Source organism: Ascaphus truei, chromosome 4 (genome assembly GCF_040206685.1).
Source record: "Ascaphus truei isolate aAscTru1 chromosome 4, aAscTru1.hap1, whole genome shotgun sequence".
NCBI classification, from domain to species: domain Eukaryota; kingdom Metazoa; phylum Chordata; class Amphibia; order Anura; family Ascaphidae; genus Ascaphus; species Ascaphus truei.
Window position 1 is genome coordinate 29,874,702 of NC_134486.1, and position 20,117 is coordinate 29,894,818.

The 20,117-nt window shown below is 48.1% G+C and overlaps 1 protein-coding gene across 1 annotated transcript in view; it reads left to right on the forward strand.

The window, feature by feature from the left end:
• The first annotated feature begins 17,304 nt into the window (after nt 1-17,304).
• ACBD3 (acyl-CoA binding domain containing 3) overlaps nt 17,305-20,117 on the forward strand; it is a 42,153-nt gene continuing 39,340 nt past the window's right edge. Inside the window, exon 1 of the mRNA XM_075595488.1 lies at nt 17,305-17,599. Coding sequence (XP_075451603.1) covers nt 17,377-17,599 — 223 coding nt within the window. The 5' untranslated portion in view covers nt 17,305-17,376. The remainder of the gene's footprint in view (nt 17,600-20,117) is intronic.

The following is a 20,117-nucleotide window of genomic DNA, read 5'->3' on the forward strand; positions in this document are numbered from 1 at the left end:
CCATACAAATCTATTTACCAGTTTAATTTTGCTATATATCAAGCAACCTGTTTTCATAACTATTTTTATATCTTTGTTCACATAGTATATAGATAATATATGAACAAAAGAGGGGAGATACATAGGGTGGGGAAGGACTTTTTGAGATCCCTATAGAGGATCCAGAACTTGATATGTTTGCTGACAATACACAATGCACAGCAGGTTCAGAATTTATTTGAAGTAATGTTAACTCCAAGGGCTCTTGCAGTAATAAAGGTTGCTGCCATATTAACAGGCTGACAGGCTCTCATTAAAAATATACATTTGCAGATGTCACAGCAAAGCAGGTAGCAACCCGTCTCTATGTTGAGGGATATATCATATCTGCCAACTTTATAATTCTGTAACCATTTATTCGTTTTTGGGTATGTCCTGGACATAGAGTTAAAGGACAGGAGATATATAATTGCAAGTGTAGTTACATAAGTGAACAGGGTATACATTATATACAAGGCATTTCACATTTTTAACAGAATAGTTACAGTGGAGTGTTTGAGGTGAAAGCCAGGAGTGACTGTGGGTGTGGGACAATAGCCATGAGTGCAGGCTGTTGGGATGCTTGATTTGTGGGGCGAGTTTTAAGGTTAGTTAATATTAAATGACTAAAAGGTTGACACCATTTGCATCAGAGGAGATGGCAGATGGCAGTTAGGTATGAATGAGAGCAAGTGTGTATTGGGAGAAGAGAGATTGATCTGTAGTTTGAGACAGTGTTTTTGTCCCCATTTTTGAAGATTGGGATAACTCTGGCAGTTTCCAGGTCTTAGGGAAATGGCCTGCAGACAGGATAGAGTTGATTATGGAAGCAATTGGTTTGGCACAGGCTAAGGTACCAAGTTTTAGGAACTTGGATTGTAGCAAAGTCAAGTCCACATTGGTTGCTTAGTTTAAAATTTGAGGAGCATTAATAGGGGATACCTCTGTTTATATGCGGATGCTAATACAGTAGTAACCATATTAATACAAGAATTTATTTCTAGGTATAAATTATTTCCCTATGAGACACTTATGGGATGAGTTATGACCATCAGTAGTTCAAAGGAACGAATTAAGGACCATGTTATTGGTAATAAAACAATTAATAAGTATTCCATGCAACTAATATATTTTTTTGAGTCTCTCTAGGCACAGGTTAAAGCTGAAAGTGCACCTACGCGAGACGGGTTAATGGTCAAGCATTTTCTACACAAGCACGCTCTTCATCCCAGATGAAAAGGCCATTTAAATACTACTCATCACCAGCATTGCAGTAAAAATTTGCTTATCATCATGGATACACATCACGCACGTCAAATAGTGCCAGCCTTGGCACAAACAGCTAATAAAGATAAAGATAAAGCGCCTGCAAATTAGTGTTTTGATGGACACAATACTCTCTGACCACTAATCATCAAGGGAGAAAGGTCATAGGCAAAAAGTCCAGGCCTCAACACACGAACTTTGAACTTTTTATTTTTACAGGTTTTTATTCTTTTTCAGTTACAATGTATGCTCCATTGGGTTTGTGTAAGTGGCGTCCCATAAGGGTGACAAAATAGTATAAGGTATTATTTGTTTAATGTAAGGATTATGGAGACACGCCGTTCACGTTCCACGTTCACTTACCTGCTGCCTCGCCTGACATCCTCGTGGCTCGCAGGGACGCCGGAGAGAGGCGCGCGAGTTCCTGCACAGTGCGCGCGCGCGCACGTTCTTCTTTCTCTTCTGCCCTCGGATCAGGGCGTGGGGCCGCGCACGCAGCCGCAGGCGCTGCTACACGGAGGCGCGGCCACACGGAGGCGCAACTGCCTCTTAAAAGTACAGTGAACAAAACTGTTGCTGCTATTGAATGCAGCCAGATTGCTGCCCTTTATGCCTCATCTCCTGGGACTCATAAGGGACCTATCCCTGCTGCAGCTGGCTCCTTCTACACACCCCTTTATGGCTGCAATCCTATTGGACCCTCACTCCTTTATATACCTGCCAAAATCACTGGTTCTTTGGCTGAGCATAGTTCCAGTTGTCTTTACCATTCTCTGCCTCCCTAGTTCTATTTTTACAGACCTCCTCGTGTACCAAACCGGCTTCCGCTACGTCTTCCTGTACCTCTGGCATCCCGAACTCGGCACACGGCTACTCGACTGTCCGCATCTCTGGCATCCCGATCCTGGCTTACGGTAAACGACAACGTCCCTCTCTCTAACCCTGGATTTGGCAAACGACACTCTCTACCAACCGTACCTCTCCTGCCCCGATCCGGAATCCCCAACCAATCTACTTTCAAGACGTGCCCTCATGGCTGTGGGTGGTGTTCCTACCTTCCCACCTCAGCACCGTGGTCCCGTCTCGTTTGTGGTGAGCACATCCTAACATTATGCTCAGCCCAACAAACATGGACCAAGCTGAGGTGGAGCGGACTTTAAATGCCCATTCTGCTCTGTTTACCAGATTAGAGACTTATTTGGAGCAATCCGATAGACGGATGGATACCATACAGCAAAGCCTCCACGCTCTTACTCTTCAGGTCCGAACCCTCACTCGGCAATCTCCACTCGTGGCACCCCCTGCACAGCCTAATCCTTTTTCGTTATCTCCGTTCACTCCGGAACCACGTATTCCGCCACCAAGACATTATGCGGGGGATCCTCAAGGATGTCGGGGATTCATTAACCAATGTCTTGTACAATTTCGTCTCTCTCCCTCTCGCTTTGTGTCTTCTGTCTCCAGGGTTGGCTACATCTACTCCCTTCTCACCGACCAGGCACTGGCATGGGCCTCTCCCATCTGGGAGCAACAAGGGGCGCTCACACAGGACATCGATCTCTTCGTTGAGGAATTCCGAAGAGTTTTTGATACACCAGCACGGAAGTTAACGGCAGCTTCTGCTCTTCACCACATTAACCAGGGAGACCGTTCGGTTGCTGTATATGCGGTGGAGTTTCGCACTCTTGCTGCTGAGACGGGTTGGAACGATGACGCCCTATCTTCCGCGTTCTGGCAAGGATTATCGGAGACCCTAAAGGACGAGCTCGCCGCACGAGATCGTCCTACTAACCTAGAGGACTTAATCGCTCTGGCTATTCGGGTGGATCAACGCCTGCTGGAACGTAAATACGAACGTTCTCATTATCGTTTACGTGTTCCAAGAACTCTTGCACCCTCCTTCGTGGCTCCGTCACCTTCTTCCGGGGACATTCTTGAACCCATGCAGTTGGGGGGCAACAGACTATCTCCGGCTGAGAAGTTACGTAGGCGCACGGCCGGTCTTTGCATGTACTGTGGCAATTCCACTCACGCCGTGTCCCAGTGTCCCCATAGACCGGGAAACGCCAGCTCCCACTGAGATCCGGGAGAGTTTCATTGGGAATACTGACCCCTTCTTCCATCATCCAAAACATCCTTCCCACCAGGATAGTCTTACCTATAATGCTGTCTGGAGAGGGGTTCCACACCCGGGCACGGGAGTTCATTGATTCCGGTTCTGCAGGTAATTTCATTGATGAAACTTTTGCTAGACAGAACAATATCCCTTTTGTCAACAAGGAGACGCCTGTAGGTCTGGAGGCCATCGATGGTCGACCTCTAAAGCCAGCATTTATCACGCTTCAGACGGTACCTCTCCTACTGCAGTTCGTGGACGTCCATACAGAGATTATTACTCTCGATGTCATCCACATGCCCTCTGCTGAGTTGATTTTGGGTCTTCCCTGGCTTCAACTTCATAATCCTCGCATCGACTGGACGGATCGGGAACCGGTTCAGTGGGCTCCTTCTTGTGCCAAGACATGTACCAGGGTTTTCCAGAGGATTGGAGGAGTGTCTACCATATCCGAGAAGATCAACTCCTTACCTTCTGTGTACTGGGATTTCCGTGACGTATTTGACAAAGCACATTCTGAGGTACTACCGCCGCACCGTCCGTTTGATTGTCCCATTGACTTACTTCCTGGCGCACCTCTTCCCAGGGGAAGATCTTATCCTCTCTCTCTCCCAGAGACAAAGGCTATGAACACCTACATTGCCGAGAACTTGGAGAGGGGTTTCATCAGAAAGTCTTCCTCCCCGGTCGGAGCAGGTTTCTTCTTTGTCAAGAAGAAGGACGGATCTCTCCGTCCATGCATAGACTATCGGGGTTTGTATAATATCACCCGCAAAAATCGCTACCCCCTGCCTTTGATTCCAGAATTATTCGACCGCCTCCAGGGAGCAACCATCTTTTCTAAATTGGATCTGAGAGGTGCCTACAATTTAGTAAGGATACGAGAGGGGGATGAGTGGAAGACTGCTTTCAACACCCATGACGGCCACTACGAGTATCTTGTTATGCCTTTCGGGTTGTGCAATGCACCAGCAGTTTTCCAGGATTTTGTCAACGAGATCTTTCGGGACATTCTCAACACTTTTCTTATTGTTTATTTAGATGACATCCTCATCTTTTCTAAGACCGCTCAAGATCATATTAAACACGTTCAACAAGTACTATTACGTTTGCGGGAGAACCATCTTTTTGCGAAATTGGAGAAGTGTCAGTTCCACCTTAAATCCATGGCGTTCTTGGGTTACGTTATCTCGGATTCCGGTTTCAAAATGGATCCGGAGAAACTTAAAGCTATCTTGGAGTGGCCTCTTCCGACTACTCTCAAAGCCGTGCAACGCTTTTTAGGTTTTGCGAATTATTATCGACGGTTCATCCGCAATTTTTCTGATACCGTATCCTCCATAACCACCCTCACTAAGAAAGGGGCAGATCCGTCATCATGGTCAGTCACCGCTAAAGAAGCGTTTGAGAGTCTCAAGAAGGCTTTTGTGTCTGCTCCCATCCTCACCCACCCAGATCCTGGACTCCCGTTCACCTTGGAGGTAGATGCTTCGGACATTGGGGCTGGGGCTGTTCTGTCCCAGAGAACTTCTCCGTTAGCCAGACTGCATCCCTGTGCTTTTTTTTCTAAGAAATTCTCTTCCGCCGAACAGAATTATGATGTCGGAAATAGGGAGCTTTTGGCGATCAAATTGGCGTTGGAAGAGTGGAGACATTTCTTAGAGGGTACTGAGACACCCATTACCATCCTTACGGACCATAAGAACCTCCTTTACCTGGAGGGGGCACGTCGGTTGAATGCTCGACAAGCCCGCTGGGCTTTGTTTTTTTCACGATTTAATTTTCTTATTTCTTTTATTCCTGGCTCCAAGAACCTAAAGGTGGACGCTCTATCTCGACAATTTCTTGCGGATGACAGGTCCGAGGAACAGCTTGAGTCTATTATCCCCTCTAGTTGTATCCTGTCTGCCAACTCCTTTGAGGTCATGAGCAAAATTCAGTCGGAACAGTCACAAACTCCGAGGGGACTCAAGGTTCCGGAGGGAAGACTCTACACGGCACCTCAACACCGCAAGAAGGTCCTCGAGTGGTGTCATTCGTCTAAATCGGCAGGACACCCAGGGATACGGAAGACCAACGATCTGGTTCAACGTACCTTCTGGTGGCCAGAGAGGGCTAAAGACGTAGAGGAGTTTGTCAAAGCATGTAGCATTTGCGCTCGTAACAAGGTACCTCGTGTCAGACCCGCTGGGCTACTCCTTCCATTACCCATTCCAGATCGTCCCTGGAGTCATATCTCTATGGATTTCATTGTGGAACTTCCAGAGTCCAAAGGGAAGAATACTATTTTAGTGGTCATCGATCGTTTTTCCAAACAGACGCACCTTGTTCCTTTGAGGGGTCTTCCAAATTCCCCCAGGCTGGCAGATGTGTTTATTCAGGAGATTTTTCGCCTTCACGGAGTTCCTTCTACTATTGTCTCTGACCGGGGCTCGCAATTTGTGTCAAGATTTTGGCGTGCCTTTTCCAAAAGGTTGGGGATCGCTCTTCAGTTCTCCTCAGGATACCATCCACAGACCAATGGGCAAACGGAGAGAGTCAACCAAAGCTCAGAACAATATCTCCGATGTTTCATCACGGATACACAGGAGGACTGGGTGGATCTACTTCCTTGGGCCGAGTTTGCCTTGAACTCTCTCCGCAACGACTCTACCCAAGAATCTCCGTTTTTTATAAATTATGGATTCCATCCTTCCCGGTTACCCTTCTCTTCACTACCATCAGGGGTGCCAGCAGTGGACAAACACGTCTCTCACCTGAAGGTTTTGTGGTCTAAGATACAGGAGAACTTGAAGGTAGCTACAGGGAGACAGAAACTCCAAGCAGATCGCCTTCGACGACAAGTGCCGGAGTTCGTTCCAGGGGACACGGTGTGGCTTTCATCTAGGAATATCCGGTTGAAGGTTCCTACCATGAAGCTTGCTCCCAAGTTCCTCGGTCCCTTTCCCGTGGTTAGGAGGATTAACCCTGTGGCTTACGAACTACGCCTTCCACCTTCTATGAAGATTCCACCAGTTTTTCATGTATCTTTACTCAAACCAGTGTTTCGCAGCCCTCGCTTTTCCAAGAAAACTTCTTCTCCACCTCCGATTATGATTTCGGGTCAACAGGAGTACGAGGTCCAGTTTGTCCTGGATTCAAGAATTTCCAGAGGAGGAGTACAATACCTGGTTCACTGGAGGGGGTTCAGTCCAGAGGAACGTTCATGGATTCCTCACCGGGATCTTCACGCACCTCAGCTTCTACGGGCTTTTCATCGCAAAAACCCTTCCAAGCCTTATCATGGTCGCCCCTGAAGGGGGGGGTACTGTAAGGATTATGGAGACATGCCGTTCACGGCGTGTCTCCCACTTACCTGCTGCCTCACCTGACATCCTCATGGCTCGCAGGGACGCCGGAGAGAGGCGCGCGAGTTCCTGCACAGTGCGCGCGCGTGCACGTTCTTCTTTCTCTTCTGCCCTCGGATCAGGGCGTGGGGCCGCGCACGCATCCGCAGGCGCTGCTACACAGAGGCGCGGCCACACAGAGGCGCAACCGCCTCTTAAAGGTACAGTGAACAAAACTGTTGCTGCTATTGAATGCAGCCAGATTGCTGCCCTTTATGCCTCATCTCCTGGGACTCATAAGGGACCTATCCCTGCTGCAGATGGCTCCTTCTACACACCCCTTTATGGCTGCAATCCTATTGGACCCTCACTCCTTTATATACCTGCCAAAATCACTGGTTCTTTGGCTGAGCATAGATCCAGTTGTCTTTACCATTCTCTGCCTCCCTAGTTCTATTTTTACAGACCTCCTCGTGTACCAAACCGGCTTCCGCTACGTCTTCCTGTACCTCTGGCATCCCGAACTCGGCACATGGCTACTCGATTCTCCGCATCTCTGGCATCCCGATCCTGGCTTACGGTAAACGACAACGTCCCTCTCTCTAACCCTGGATTTGGCAAACGGCACTCTCTACCAACCGTACCTCTCCTGCCCCGATCCGGAATCCCCGACCAATCTACTTTCAAGACGTGCCCTCGTGGCTGTGGGTGGTGTTCCTACCTTCCCACCTCAGCACCGTGGTCCCGTCTCGTTTGTGGTGAGCACATCCTAACATTTAACTCTGTTTATTTTGTTTGGATTTATAGATTAATAGAATCTCCCTTTAGGATGATATCCCGTGGGAGAATGTTTTATCAGTCAAACACACGGTTATGTTAATTGCTCACAGGTAGGGTTGGAAACAGAAGAGAGACACCCAATACACAAGTGCTAAAAAGTAGTCTATGGGAAGAATAAGTTTCGGGGAACTTATTCCCAAATGTAGGAGTTGGGTTACTGTGTGACATGTTTACAGGGATATCCTCAATCATACAACCACAACCATTTACTCATTTAACCAAGAATAGGTTTAGTTTAGACTCATGGCTCTACAGAATGGAATAGCTCTAGACTATATTTTAGCCTCAAAGGGAGGGGTATGTATGCGCCCTAGTTAAAGTGCAATGTTGTGTATTTATCCAGGATTCAGGAACCATTGGGACTTGGTGGTTGGATTGATTTGCTTTGAGCGAAGCTAGCGAATGTTTTTGTATGTGTGTCTGTCCTACTCATTGCTCTCTATGTGTTAAGTTCAGCAAAACTCTGATCCAGAAGAGCGTTGCAACCCCCACCGCTATGCCTCGTTGCGGTGATGATGTCGCCAGTCCCCCAGAAGAAGAGACCAAAGAAGAAATCAACTGGGCTGATATAATGGCCGGAAAGGAAAAGAATGAAGTTATGCACAACTTGGACATCTTGGTCCAGCAGGACTATGAAATGGTTAACTGTTCTGTTCTTTAAATAGACTGTCTCTTAAGGATATGGGGGGACTGAGAAGACTGGATATGAGGAAGGTGGGAGGTCACCAAGGGCCGTGAGTCAACCACAAGGAGGGGATCACAAGTCAGCCATTTTGACCATAGCAGCCATTTTGGTCCATTTTGCCATTCTAAGTAAATGCAGTATGAAAGATGCACGCAAGAAGGATATTTGTGCAGTCGCTCTTAGCAGAAATTTGCCCCCACCAATTCACAAATAGCTGACCCTTAAATTATGTGACGTATTGAGACACAAATCATTTTTCTAATTTGTAGAAATGTTTAATGTTATATATATATATATATATATATATATGTATTTGACACTCTTGGTCACTACAAGGCTCTTGTCATAGAGAAGAGTACCAAGTAAGGGTATTTGTTCTTTAGAGAACAAAAAGGAAGGAATTGTTAGGACCAGTAGGTCAGGCCAGATTCTGCACTTGTGTTAATCCATCCATTTTGTCTGTTCATAACAAGTTAAGATTCTGTAGTCAGCCTTTTGCTGAAATATAATTTCTAATGCACTCAGTATTCTGCCAAGTTACATTTCCTTTTTTCCTTGTTCAGGATATTGCTAAGATACTTTTGTATTGTCAGTTTCCTGCTGTTTTAGTCAGTAAACAATAAGACTGGTTCTTTTAGAGAGGCAGAATTGTATAACTTAGTTGCTAGAGATTCAAGGTCTTTTTTGATAACAGACAATGAATAAGCTATGTATTCAGACAGTGCCTGTATTGGGAGAATCACGTCCCAACATCATGCCACTAATATGTCCTGCCCCTAAATCACGCCTCTAATCAAAGCTACGCCCAAGCCACACCCAGGTTACACCTATGTTACGCCTCTAACCAAACCCTTCTGTTTCCCTGTCTAAAAATCATAACCCTATGCTTAATAAACTGAGATAAAGGAATTTGAAATCTGGCTTCTGCTACGTTTCTTTTCCTTCGTTTTCCGGGCCTGTGATATCATCAAAATCGGAGATAATAAGTGTCAGTGCGTGAAAAGCTTCCCGGGGGAGTCTGCTGCATGGTGCAGATGTGTGTATCCAGTTACAGAAGCCTAGGCAGGGAAAAGGTTTCCCTTCATCCACCGTCATCCTCCTCTGATCTCCTCCAACCTCCGCTCTCCTCCTACCCACCCAAACCGGGAGGATACCAACTCATTAATAACCGGGACTGTCCCGGCTAAACCGGGACTTCTGGTCAATGCACCCAAGAGATATGTTTTTGTTTTTAAAATAGGCTTGATGCAGGGGGTCTTTGGAGCTGAACCATGTTTATTGCAGCCCTGGAGACCCCCTGCTTCCCAAGATACTTACCTCGTAAGGAGGTGCCGGTAGCTGCTTCAGCTGGGCTAGTTGGGGTTATCGAAATGGCGGCTTAAATGTCTCATGTTACACTGGCCAATAAAAAGCCGTGATGTCATCCATTGTGTCTTCCTATTGGCTCACGTGACGCTGGAGCTTTAAACAGCAGAGAGATAACGGCACTCCCTATGGGAGGTATCCAGGTCACCTGGGTTAACCTAGTCTTTGCATTAATGGGCCAATAAAACAATGAAAAAACAATATGTTTATCATTGTAGTGACTGGTGAAAGTGTACAGATGTAACACAGATTTGACACAATCTCTAGATTTACTTCAAGGGCTTCATGTAAATTCCTGAGATAGTTCTGGTTAGCAGACAAAAGACAGGAAACTCTCCATTTCCTTACAGATTGAAAAATGTATGATAAGTAAAATCTGATGTAATTCACAAGGATAAAAAAAAATAGATTTGTGTCACGCAAAATTAGACGTGTGCACTAATACCAGATATGACATCTGTGTTGCTTATGTCAGATATTTATTTCCTCAAGACAGATGTCTCGACATACATTTTTATTTATATTTATATAATTTTATCTATATCTATATTTTTTAAACCGTTGTATGTTCCTGTGTCTAGGGGCAATCTGATTAGTCTGTCACTCAGCCTCTGGCCAATCAGATTGCTCCATGGTCGCCCCCGTCTAATTGGCTTGCCTCTATGGCCTCAACCGGCGCCCTCCTCCTCCTCGCACCGCCGCCCGGCCACTCTCTTCTTCTCCCTCCTGTTCTGTCTCACGCTGAGTCCCCCTGCCCCCGGGTATCACCCCCACCGGTTATTGCCCCCCCTGCCCCTGGGTGTCACTCCCCCCCCCACCGCCCCCTGTGTCGGTCCCCCCTCCCTTTCCCCGGTGTCCCCCTGTCACCTGCGTGTTTCGAGCCGTCCAGCGGCCTGGCAGTGCACGCGCGGCTGCTCCCGCTCCTCAGGCGGCTCACTGTCCTCCCGACGCCGGCTCGCGCATGCTCCGGGGCGCCATGCGTCCGGCGGACTGCACTGCATGCTCTGCCCCCCACGCCCGGGACCGCGGCTGCTCCCGCTCCTCGGGCGGCTCACCGTCCTCCCGACGCGGGCTCGCACACGCTCCAGGTCGCACAGCGGCCTGCGCTGTCCCCCACGCCCGGGACCGACCGGGCGGAGCACCCGGATTGGAGAGAGGCGCCTTATGGACCGGTGGGAGCTCGGAGAATGGACGGAGGGGGCTGGTGTCCCCTGGTGGGGGGGGCGAGGCTGCGGTATCCTCACTGCAGTTGTTTTTGGTGCCCGAGGACATGTGTCTCACAGTGTGTGTGTGTGTGTGTCACTGTATGTGTGTGTCACTGTGTGTGTGTGTCTGTCACTGTGTGTGTGTGTGTGTGTCTGTCACTGTGTGTGTGTGTCTGTCACAGTGTGTGTGTATGTGTGTCACTGTATGTGTGTGTGTCACTGTGTGTGTGTGTGTGTGTGTGTGTATCTGTCACTGTGTGTGTGTGTGCCTGTCATTGTGTGTGTGTCACAGTATGTGTGTGTCACAGTATGTGTGTGTGTGTGTCACAGTATGTGTGTCACAGTATGTGTGTGTGTGTGTCACAGTATGTGTGTGTGTCACAGTATGTGTGTGTGTCACAGTTTGTGTGTGTCACAGTTTGTGTGTGTCACAGTATGTGTGTGTGTGTGTCACAGTATGTGTGTGTGTGTGTCACAGTATGTGTGTGTGTGTCACAGTATGTGTGTGTGTGTGTCACTGTCTCACTGTGTATGTATGTGTCTCACTGTGTGTGTGTGTGCGTGTGTCTCACAGTGTGTGTGTGTGTCTCACTGTGTGTGTGTATGTGTCTCACTGTGTGTGTGTGCGTGCGTCTCACTGTGTGTGCGTGTGTCTCACTGTGTGTGTGTGTGCGCGCGTGTGTCTCACTGTGTGTGTGCGTGTGTCTCGCTGTGTGTGTACGTGTGTGTCTCACTGTGTGCTGCGCAGGGGGGGGAACAGAGCTGCTCGGGGGGGGGGGAACGGTGACCGGAGCGGCGCAGGGGGGGGGGCACGGCCGGAGCTGTGTAGGGGGGGGACACACGCCCGGAGCTGCGCAGGCGGGGGGGAGGAATGGCCGGCGCTGCGCAGGGGGGGGGGGGGGACTGGAGCTACGCAGGGGGGGGGGAGGCGGAGAGGGACGTGGAGAGAGGAGGGAGCAGGAGGTTTTGGTCCCGGGCAGCGCCGGGTCTCTCAGCTAGTGAAACTATATATGTTGTATGTCATTATAACATTCTTTCTCTGTAAACAAGCATTATGCAACTTTTCACATTTTAAATATTAAATGTAGTAAGTACTGTCTTTGGGCGCTAATTGAACCCAGTACCTTTTTGAAGAGATTAATTGCATTTTCAGACACATTTAGCTACATTGTTTATTTATTTATAAAATATTTTACCAGGAAGTAATACATTGAGTTACCTCTCGTTTTCAAGTATGTCCTGTGCACAGAGTAAAACAAATAATACATGGTTACAAATACAGTTACATAAATGAACAGGATATACATTATATACAAGACATTGCGTGCACAGTTAAAGAAAATATATATTATGAGCGTATGAAACAGTTACAGACCAGATTAAAGTGTGAGACAGCCTTAGATTTGAAAGAACTTAAGCTGGTGGTGGATATGAGAGTCTCTGGTAGGTTGTTCCAGTTTTGGGGTGCACGGAAGGAGAAGGAGGAACGTCCGGATACTTTGTTGAGCCTTGGGACCATGAATAGTCTTTTGGAGTCTGATCTCAGGTGATAGGTGCTGCATGTGGTAGGGGTGAGGAGCTTGTTCAGGTAGCTGGGTAGCTTGCCCAGAAGTATTTGAGGGTGAGACAGGAAAGGTGAACTTTGCGCCTAGACTCTAGTGATGACCAATCGAGTTCTTTGAGCATTTCGCAGTGATGTGTGTTATAGTTGCATTGGAGAACAAAACAACAAATTGAATTGTAGAGGGTGTCAAGTTTGCTAAGGTGGGTTTGAGGAGCCGAGCCATATACTATGTCTCCATAGTCAATAATTGGCATTAGCATCTGCTGTGCAATACGCTTTCTGACCAGGAGACTTAGGGAGGATTTGTTCCTGTAAAGTACCCCTAGTTTGGCATAGGTCTTGGTTGTCAGGGTATCAATGTGCATCCCGAATGTTAAGTGGGAGTCAAACCATAAGCCCAGGTATTTAAAACTAGTGACAGGTGTTAGGGTGGTGTTAGCGTTGGTTCTAATCAGGAGCTCAGTCACTGGAAGCTTTACAAATTTAGTCTTGGTCCCAAATACCATTGTTACAGTCTTGTCAGTGTTTAAAAACAGTTTGTTTTGGGAAATCCAGTTTTCGAGTCTCAAAAAGTGAGACTGAAGTATGTGTTGAAGGTCAGAGAGGCTATGGCTGTGTGCATATAGGATTGTGTCATCTGCATACATGTGTATTGAGGCTTCCTTACAAGCTGTGGCAAGATCATTAATGAACACTGAGAAGAGTAGGGGCCCCAGAAAAGAGCCTTGCGGGACACCACAGGTGATATCCAGGGGGTTGGAGTTAGAGCCTGAGATGGACACATGTTGGGATCTACCTGATAGGTAGGACTGAAACCAGTTTAAAGCATGTTTCCCTATTCCAGAGCTCTGGAGTTTGTTAAGCAGGATAACATAATCAACTGTGTCAAAAGCCTTTGCAAAATCTAGGAATACTGCACCAGTGAGTTGTCCCCGTTCCATTCCACACTGGATTTCATTGCAAAGTTTTAGCAGGGTAGTTACGGTGGAGTGTTTGGGACAAAACCCAGACTGGAATTGGCTAGGGAAATTTGTCTTGGTGTAGAAATCGCTTAATTGGGAGTGGACACATTTTTCCATAACTTTGGATAGAATTGGGAGAAGTGAGATTGGCCTGTAGTTTGAGACAGTGTTTTTGTCCCCACTTTTGAAGATTGGGACAACTCTGGCAGTTTTCCAGGTCTTAGGGATATGGCCTGCAGACAGGATAGAGTTGACTATGGACGCAATTGGTTTGGCAATGGCTGGGGCACCAAGTCGTAGGAACCTAGATTGTAGTAAGTCGGGTCCACATTGGCTGCTTAGTTTTAGTTTGAGGAGCGCTTGTGTAATCTCCTCTTCAGATACTGGGCTAAATTGAAAATTGTGGGCAGTGTTGGGAGGGGGTGGGACTGTAGGGATACTCCCCGGATGAGATTCATGTTTGGGGTTTGTGCTGCGTTTCGCTAATAAGTTAGTGGCACACCCCACAAAGTAATCATTGAATGCATTTGCAATGTCAGTGGGGTTTGTCAGAGTAATATCCCCCTTAGTGATATTACTTGGTTGTTGATGGTTAGGAGGCTGGAATATATTGTTGATAACCTTCCAGAAGTTAGCTGGGTTTGATGTATTTTGGTGGAGATTGTCAGAGTAATATTGGGCTTTTGCATGCCTTGTTTGCCTTGTGCACATGTTCCGCATGCATCTGTAGTGATTGAGATCCTTGGTAGTGCCAGTTACTTTGTAGCTTTTCCACAAGGCATCCCTGAACTGGTAGAGTGCTATAAGGTCAGGTGTAACCCATGGAAGGTGGGCCCCCCGTACCCTTATTTTGCGTAGTGGAGCATGGGTATCGCAGAGTTTTAAGAACTCGGATTGGAAATAGTCGAGCGCAGAATCGGGGTCGGGAATTAAATCGATTCTGTGCCATGGGCAGTTGGTAAGGTCATCCAGAAACTGTTGTGGGTTAAAGTTTTTAAATGTTCTAGTGAGGAGAACTTTAGGGCTTGAATGGGGCGGTTTAATTTTCCTTACACAGTACACTATTGCATGGTCACTGAAAATATCAGGAAGGATGCCAGAGGATTGGATTCTGCTGGGGTTTGAGGAGAGAATCCAGTCTAGCAAGGAATGGTTATGCGATTTCAGGTTTATCCGTGTGGGTTGGGAAATGAGTTGTGATAGGTTAAGTGACTTGAGTTGTATCTGGATTTTGTGGTTTTTAGGGTCAAGCCAATTGAAGTTGAAGTCCCCTAGAACTAGCAGCTCACTCTTCTCATTCAGAGAGGAAATGGAGCCAAGAAACTGGGTGATATCAGTCAAGGATTGTAGAGGGGCTTTAAGGGGGCGGTAGATGCCAGCAAGCAAGATGGGCTTAGAAAAGGGGAGGCAGATTTTGCCAACTAGAGTTTCAAAAGAGGGTGGACTTGGTGGGCAATTTAACAGTGTAAATTGTAAATTGTGGTTTTTTTTGTCATTATCTCTTTCAAACGTTCAACCTTTCAATGTTCAACAAATGTACATATCTTCTTTTTACACTTGTTATTGATTTTGGTGATAACACTATTTCCCAGCCCTCAAAGTCGCGGGTAAATCGTCCCTTTCTTTTATTTCGTTGTTTGTATATTAATTATGAAGCCGTCCATCAATCCAACAGACATAAGCACAAGTAGCTGATATACTCGTTTTCGAGAAATAACAAATCTTATATATATATACTGTAATATATATATATATATATATATATATATATATATATATATATATATATATATATATATATATAATTAGAGAAAAAGAGAAAAGAAGCGCCCGATCCTTGTATAAAATCAGATAAACAAAGTTTTAATATCTAATGGACAAGACAAATGCACACTTACAATTTGTCTGATAAAATAAAGCATGTTATGGGACCTGCCCATGCACCAACTGAGGACTCCTCGGTCTCTTCTTTGTGTGTGAGTGTCAGTATTGCCTCCAAAAAGGATGTTGCTGTCAGCTGCTGTCTCCAGGGGAGTAATCCTTAGTGTTTGGGAGCATTCAATCTCCACATGCGGCCGCCATTAGTCTTTCTTCTCACACTTGAAACCGGAAAATAATCTTCAGGCAAGTCCTTGCCTCCTCACGCTGGTGCTGGGAGCTGCCCTGTCACCGTAGGTTCACTGCCAGATATCCCTATATATATATAAAGTGTAGCTAGGTTCCCCCCTGGGTCCCCTTACCTCCTCAGATGTCGGCGGGTGGTGCGCGGGTGCCTCCGACTAGTGCAGGTACGTGCGGGAGCTTAGGCAGGCTTTCTTGGGTATAGGCAGGGCGACTGAATCGCCGGCGGCTCCTGTAGGATGGCGTCGCTACATTGAAATTGATTGCGCATGCGCAAGACCCGCGCATGTGAGCGGCAAACATTAGGTAGAATGGCTCCGCGGGGACTACAAGTCCCATCAGGCATAGGGGCAGCAAACCAGGTGACGCCACACAGTCAATAGGGCTGAAGCTTTCCCCTGCACAAGAGAAGATAGTTTCTGCGTGCTTACCACGTTAGCAGTCGGAGCTGGGACAAGGGGTAGGTTATGTGTGCAGGTGTCTGTGCCACCTGCACAAGGCCAGATACCCCCTATTAGGCCCGAGCTAGCCCCCGACTCCCCTCAGCTTGTGGTTGCTGCAGGGACAGGCCCATCAATAGGGACACTGTCCTGTAGCTTCAGAGTGAGAGATACAGACAGGAGTGGCTGCATCCTGTCCATGTGTGGTCTGGGACCAGATCACCCTTCACATAGAGACTCTCATCAAAGGTTGCACAGTCCAGGCTGGATACCACCCAACAAAGTGCACCAACTCACCTTTACACATTAGTGGGCAGCTCTGTACCACACATTGGGTGGGAGGATTGACCTTGTGGACACCGGGTTGGTTGGGTGCCCATGGGCCCCTAGGTACTTTGGGGGACGGTGACTTCATTGAGAGGGGCCGGAGTATTGGAAGGTACGGCCGTGCGAGGCCTGGTGGGTAGGCTGTAACTATATTAGCTGCATATATTAAAACTGTTCTGCTTTACCAAGTGTGTATTCTTTATGTGTCCTGTAACGGGGGAATTCCACACGCTAGAATCCCGTAGAGGTGGAGGCGCTACCGAGTATCACTCAGGTAGGTATACCCAGGTTCCCAGTAGCGGAGACTCAGCTCTCCTGTACGCCACAGGTATAGCACCACACATATATCATAGCCACATCTCCCAGGGGGTGGGGGAAAGTGCGCTACATATATATAAATATATATTTTTCCACGGCACAAATAACTGTGAGGGGCCAGCAACTTAACGATTCAACACACTTCACCGACCCCTCTATCACTCAAGGGGTAACCATTTAGCAAAACCGCAAGTCCCTGATAATCAGGGTCCTGAACATTTGAAAGAAAAGTCACTGGATTTTAACACTGTATCAATTTATATTTTCCTGTGTATCTGCTTTATGTTGTTCACCTTACACAAAACTACAGCAATACCGTTGTTTTGAATTTCACAGAACAGAGAACGGTTACTTCAAGTTCTGGTTACGGTCCTTAAGTCACCTTAACGTAATGAGTTAGATTAAATCACCCTAGGCCCCCAACATACATGTTGTTTTAAAAATAGACATGATGCTGGAGTTAAAGAATTAAGTCAAGGATACCAAAAAAAAATCATTAATTATGTGGGGACCGTCCCTATAATCTAAAAACGAACAACCTACAATTCCACTGACTGTCTGTGTGACTATCACTGTCTGTGTGACTATCACTGTCTGACTGTCTGACTGTCTGACTGTCTGACTGTCTGACTGTCTGACTGTCTGACTGTCTGACTGTCTGACTGTCTGCGCACGCTTGCACGCGCACGCTCACGCTCGCACGCGCTCTCCCGCCCCGTGCTCGCTCCCTCCCGGTGGTGACGTGCGCGCCCCCCGAGTCAGTGACGCAGGGGAGCCGGAAGTCGGGACGTGGCCGGCGCGCAGCAGTCACAGTGACAGGAGGATGGCGGCGGTGGCGGTGAGCAGCGCAGAGCGGCTGGAGGTGTCCATAGACGGGATGACCCTCAGCCCGGACTCGGAGGAGCAGGCGCGGGGCGTTGCGGGGGACTTGGGCCAGGAGGATGAGGGGAGCGGGCAGGCCGGGGGAGAGCAGGCCCTGAGCATGGAGCAGCGCTGGGGGTTCAGCCTGGAGGAGCTTTACATGCTCGCACTCAAGTTCTTCAAAGGTAACCGTGTCCCCCATCCGTGATGTACATGTACCCCCCCATCATCCCATATTCGTGATGTACATGTACCCCCCCATCATCCCATATTCGTGATGTAAATGCCCCCCCCATCATCCCATATCCGTGATGTAAATGCCCCCCCCATCATCCCATATCCGTGATGTACATGTCCCCCCCATCATCCCATATCCGTGATGTACATGTCCCCCCCATCTCATATCCGTGATGTACATGTCCCCCCCATCATCCCATATCCGTGATGTACATGTCTCTCCCCATCTCATATCCGTGATGTACATGTCCCCCCCATCATCCCATATCCGTGATGTACATGTCCCCCCCATCATCCCATATCCGTGATGTACATGTACCCCCCCATCATCCCATATCCGTGATGTACATGCCCCCCCCATCATCCCATATCCGTGATGTACATGTCTCTCCCCATCTCATATCCGTGATGTACATGTCCCCCCCCCATCATCCCATATCCGTGATGTACATGTCCCCCCCATCATCCCATATCCGTGATGTACATGTTCCCCCCCCATCATCCCATATCCGTGATGTACATGTCTCTCCCCATCCTCCCATATCCGTGATGTACATGTCTCCCTCCCCCATCTTATATCCGTGATGTACATGTCTTCCCCCCCCCCATCTTATATCCGTGATGTACATGTCCCCCCCCCATCATCCCATATCCGTGATGTACATGTCTCTCCCCCCCCCCCATCTCCTAGCCGGGATGTACATGTCTCTCCCCCCCATCTCCTAGCCGGGATGTACATGTCTCTCCCCCCCCATCTCCTAGCCGGGATGTACATGTCTCTCCCCCCCCACCATCTCCTAGCCGTGATGTACATGTCTCTCCCCCCATCTCCTAGCTGGGATGTACATGTCTCTCCCCCCATCTCCTAGCCGGGATGTACATGTCTCTCCCCCCCATCTCCTAGCCGGGATGTACATGTCTCTCCCCCCCATCTCCTAGCCGGGATGTACATGTCTCTCCCCCCCATCTCCTAGCCGGGATGTACATGTCTCTCCCCCCATCTCCTAGCGGGATGTACATGTCTCTCCCCCACATCTCCTAGCCGGGATGTACAGGTCTCTTTCCCCCTCCACCCCACCATCTCATACCAATGATGTACAGCCCCCCCTCCCCCCTCATACCAATGATGTACAGCCCCCGCTCCCCCCCCTCATACCAATCATGTACAGCCCCCCCCCCCCCTCATACCAATGATGTACAAAATCATACCAATGATGTACAGCCCCCCTCCCCCCTCATACCAATGATGTACAGCCCCCCCTCCCCCCTCATACCAATGATGTACAGCCCCCCCTCCCTCCATCATACCAATGATGTACAGCCCCCCTCCCCCCTCATACCAATGATGTACAGCCCCCCTCCCTCCCTCATACCAACGATGTACAGCCCCCCCTCCCTCCCTCATACCAATGATGTACAGCCCCCCTCCCTCCCTCATACCAATGATGTACAGCCCCCCCTCCCTCCCTCATACCAATGATGTACAGCCCCCCCTCCCTCCCTCATACCAATGATGTACATCCCCCCTCCCTCATACCAATGATGTACAGCCCCCCCTCCCTCCCTCATACCAATGATGTACAGCCCCCCCTCCCTCCCTCATACCAATGATGTACATCCCCCCCTCCCTCCCTCATACCAATGATGTACATCCCGCCTCCCTCATACCAATGATGTACAGCCCCCCCTCCCTCCATCATACCAATGATGTACATCCCCCCTCCCTCATACCAATGATGTACATCCCCCCCTCCCTCCCTCATACCAAGATGTACATCCCCCCCTCCCTCCCTCATACCAAGATGTACATGTCCCTCCCCATATCTGGGATATGTATGGGTCCCATCCCCCGCCACATTGGGGATGTACGTGTCCCTGCCCCCATTCATATCGGGGATGTAGACCACAGGGGAAGGGGTGTACATGGGGCCCCTTAAACAGCAGCACAACTTTCATCCCATATGTGGGTCCTAAAATGGTGATGATTTTGATTGGAAATTGACATGATGTAAAACCCCTTAATTGACAAGATCATAAATGAGACTGAAGATGAAGAACCCGAGGGTTGACAGTTAACTCTTCACATTACATACATGACATAAATTGCAGGCCTCCCTAGCAGCAAAGAACTTAAGTACATTGTTGTATGCAGAGACCACATACAGTACATGCACGAGGGATAACTCCCAGTGATGTGAATAACCCCAGGATAATGACAATCTATTCTATCTGGTGTCAGACGCCATCTATATTCTCCTTGCACGTAAAGGATGTATGTGCTTCCTGTGTCCCTCCTGTAGATGTGTCCATAGGAAGGTACTGTATGGGTCATGCTTGCTTGATTTGTTATTGGAGATCTGGATTCCATTATATTAACATAAAATCCAGAGGAGACATTATAACTACTAATGGTGTGTGTGTGTCTACAACAGGGGTGGCTTCTCCCAGTCCTCAAAGGCCAGCACC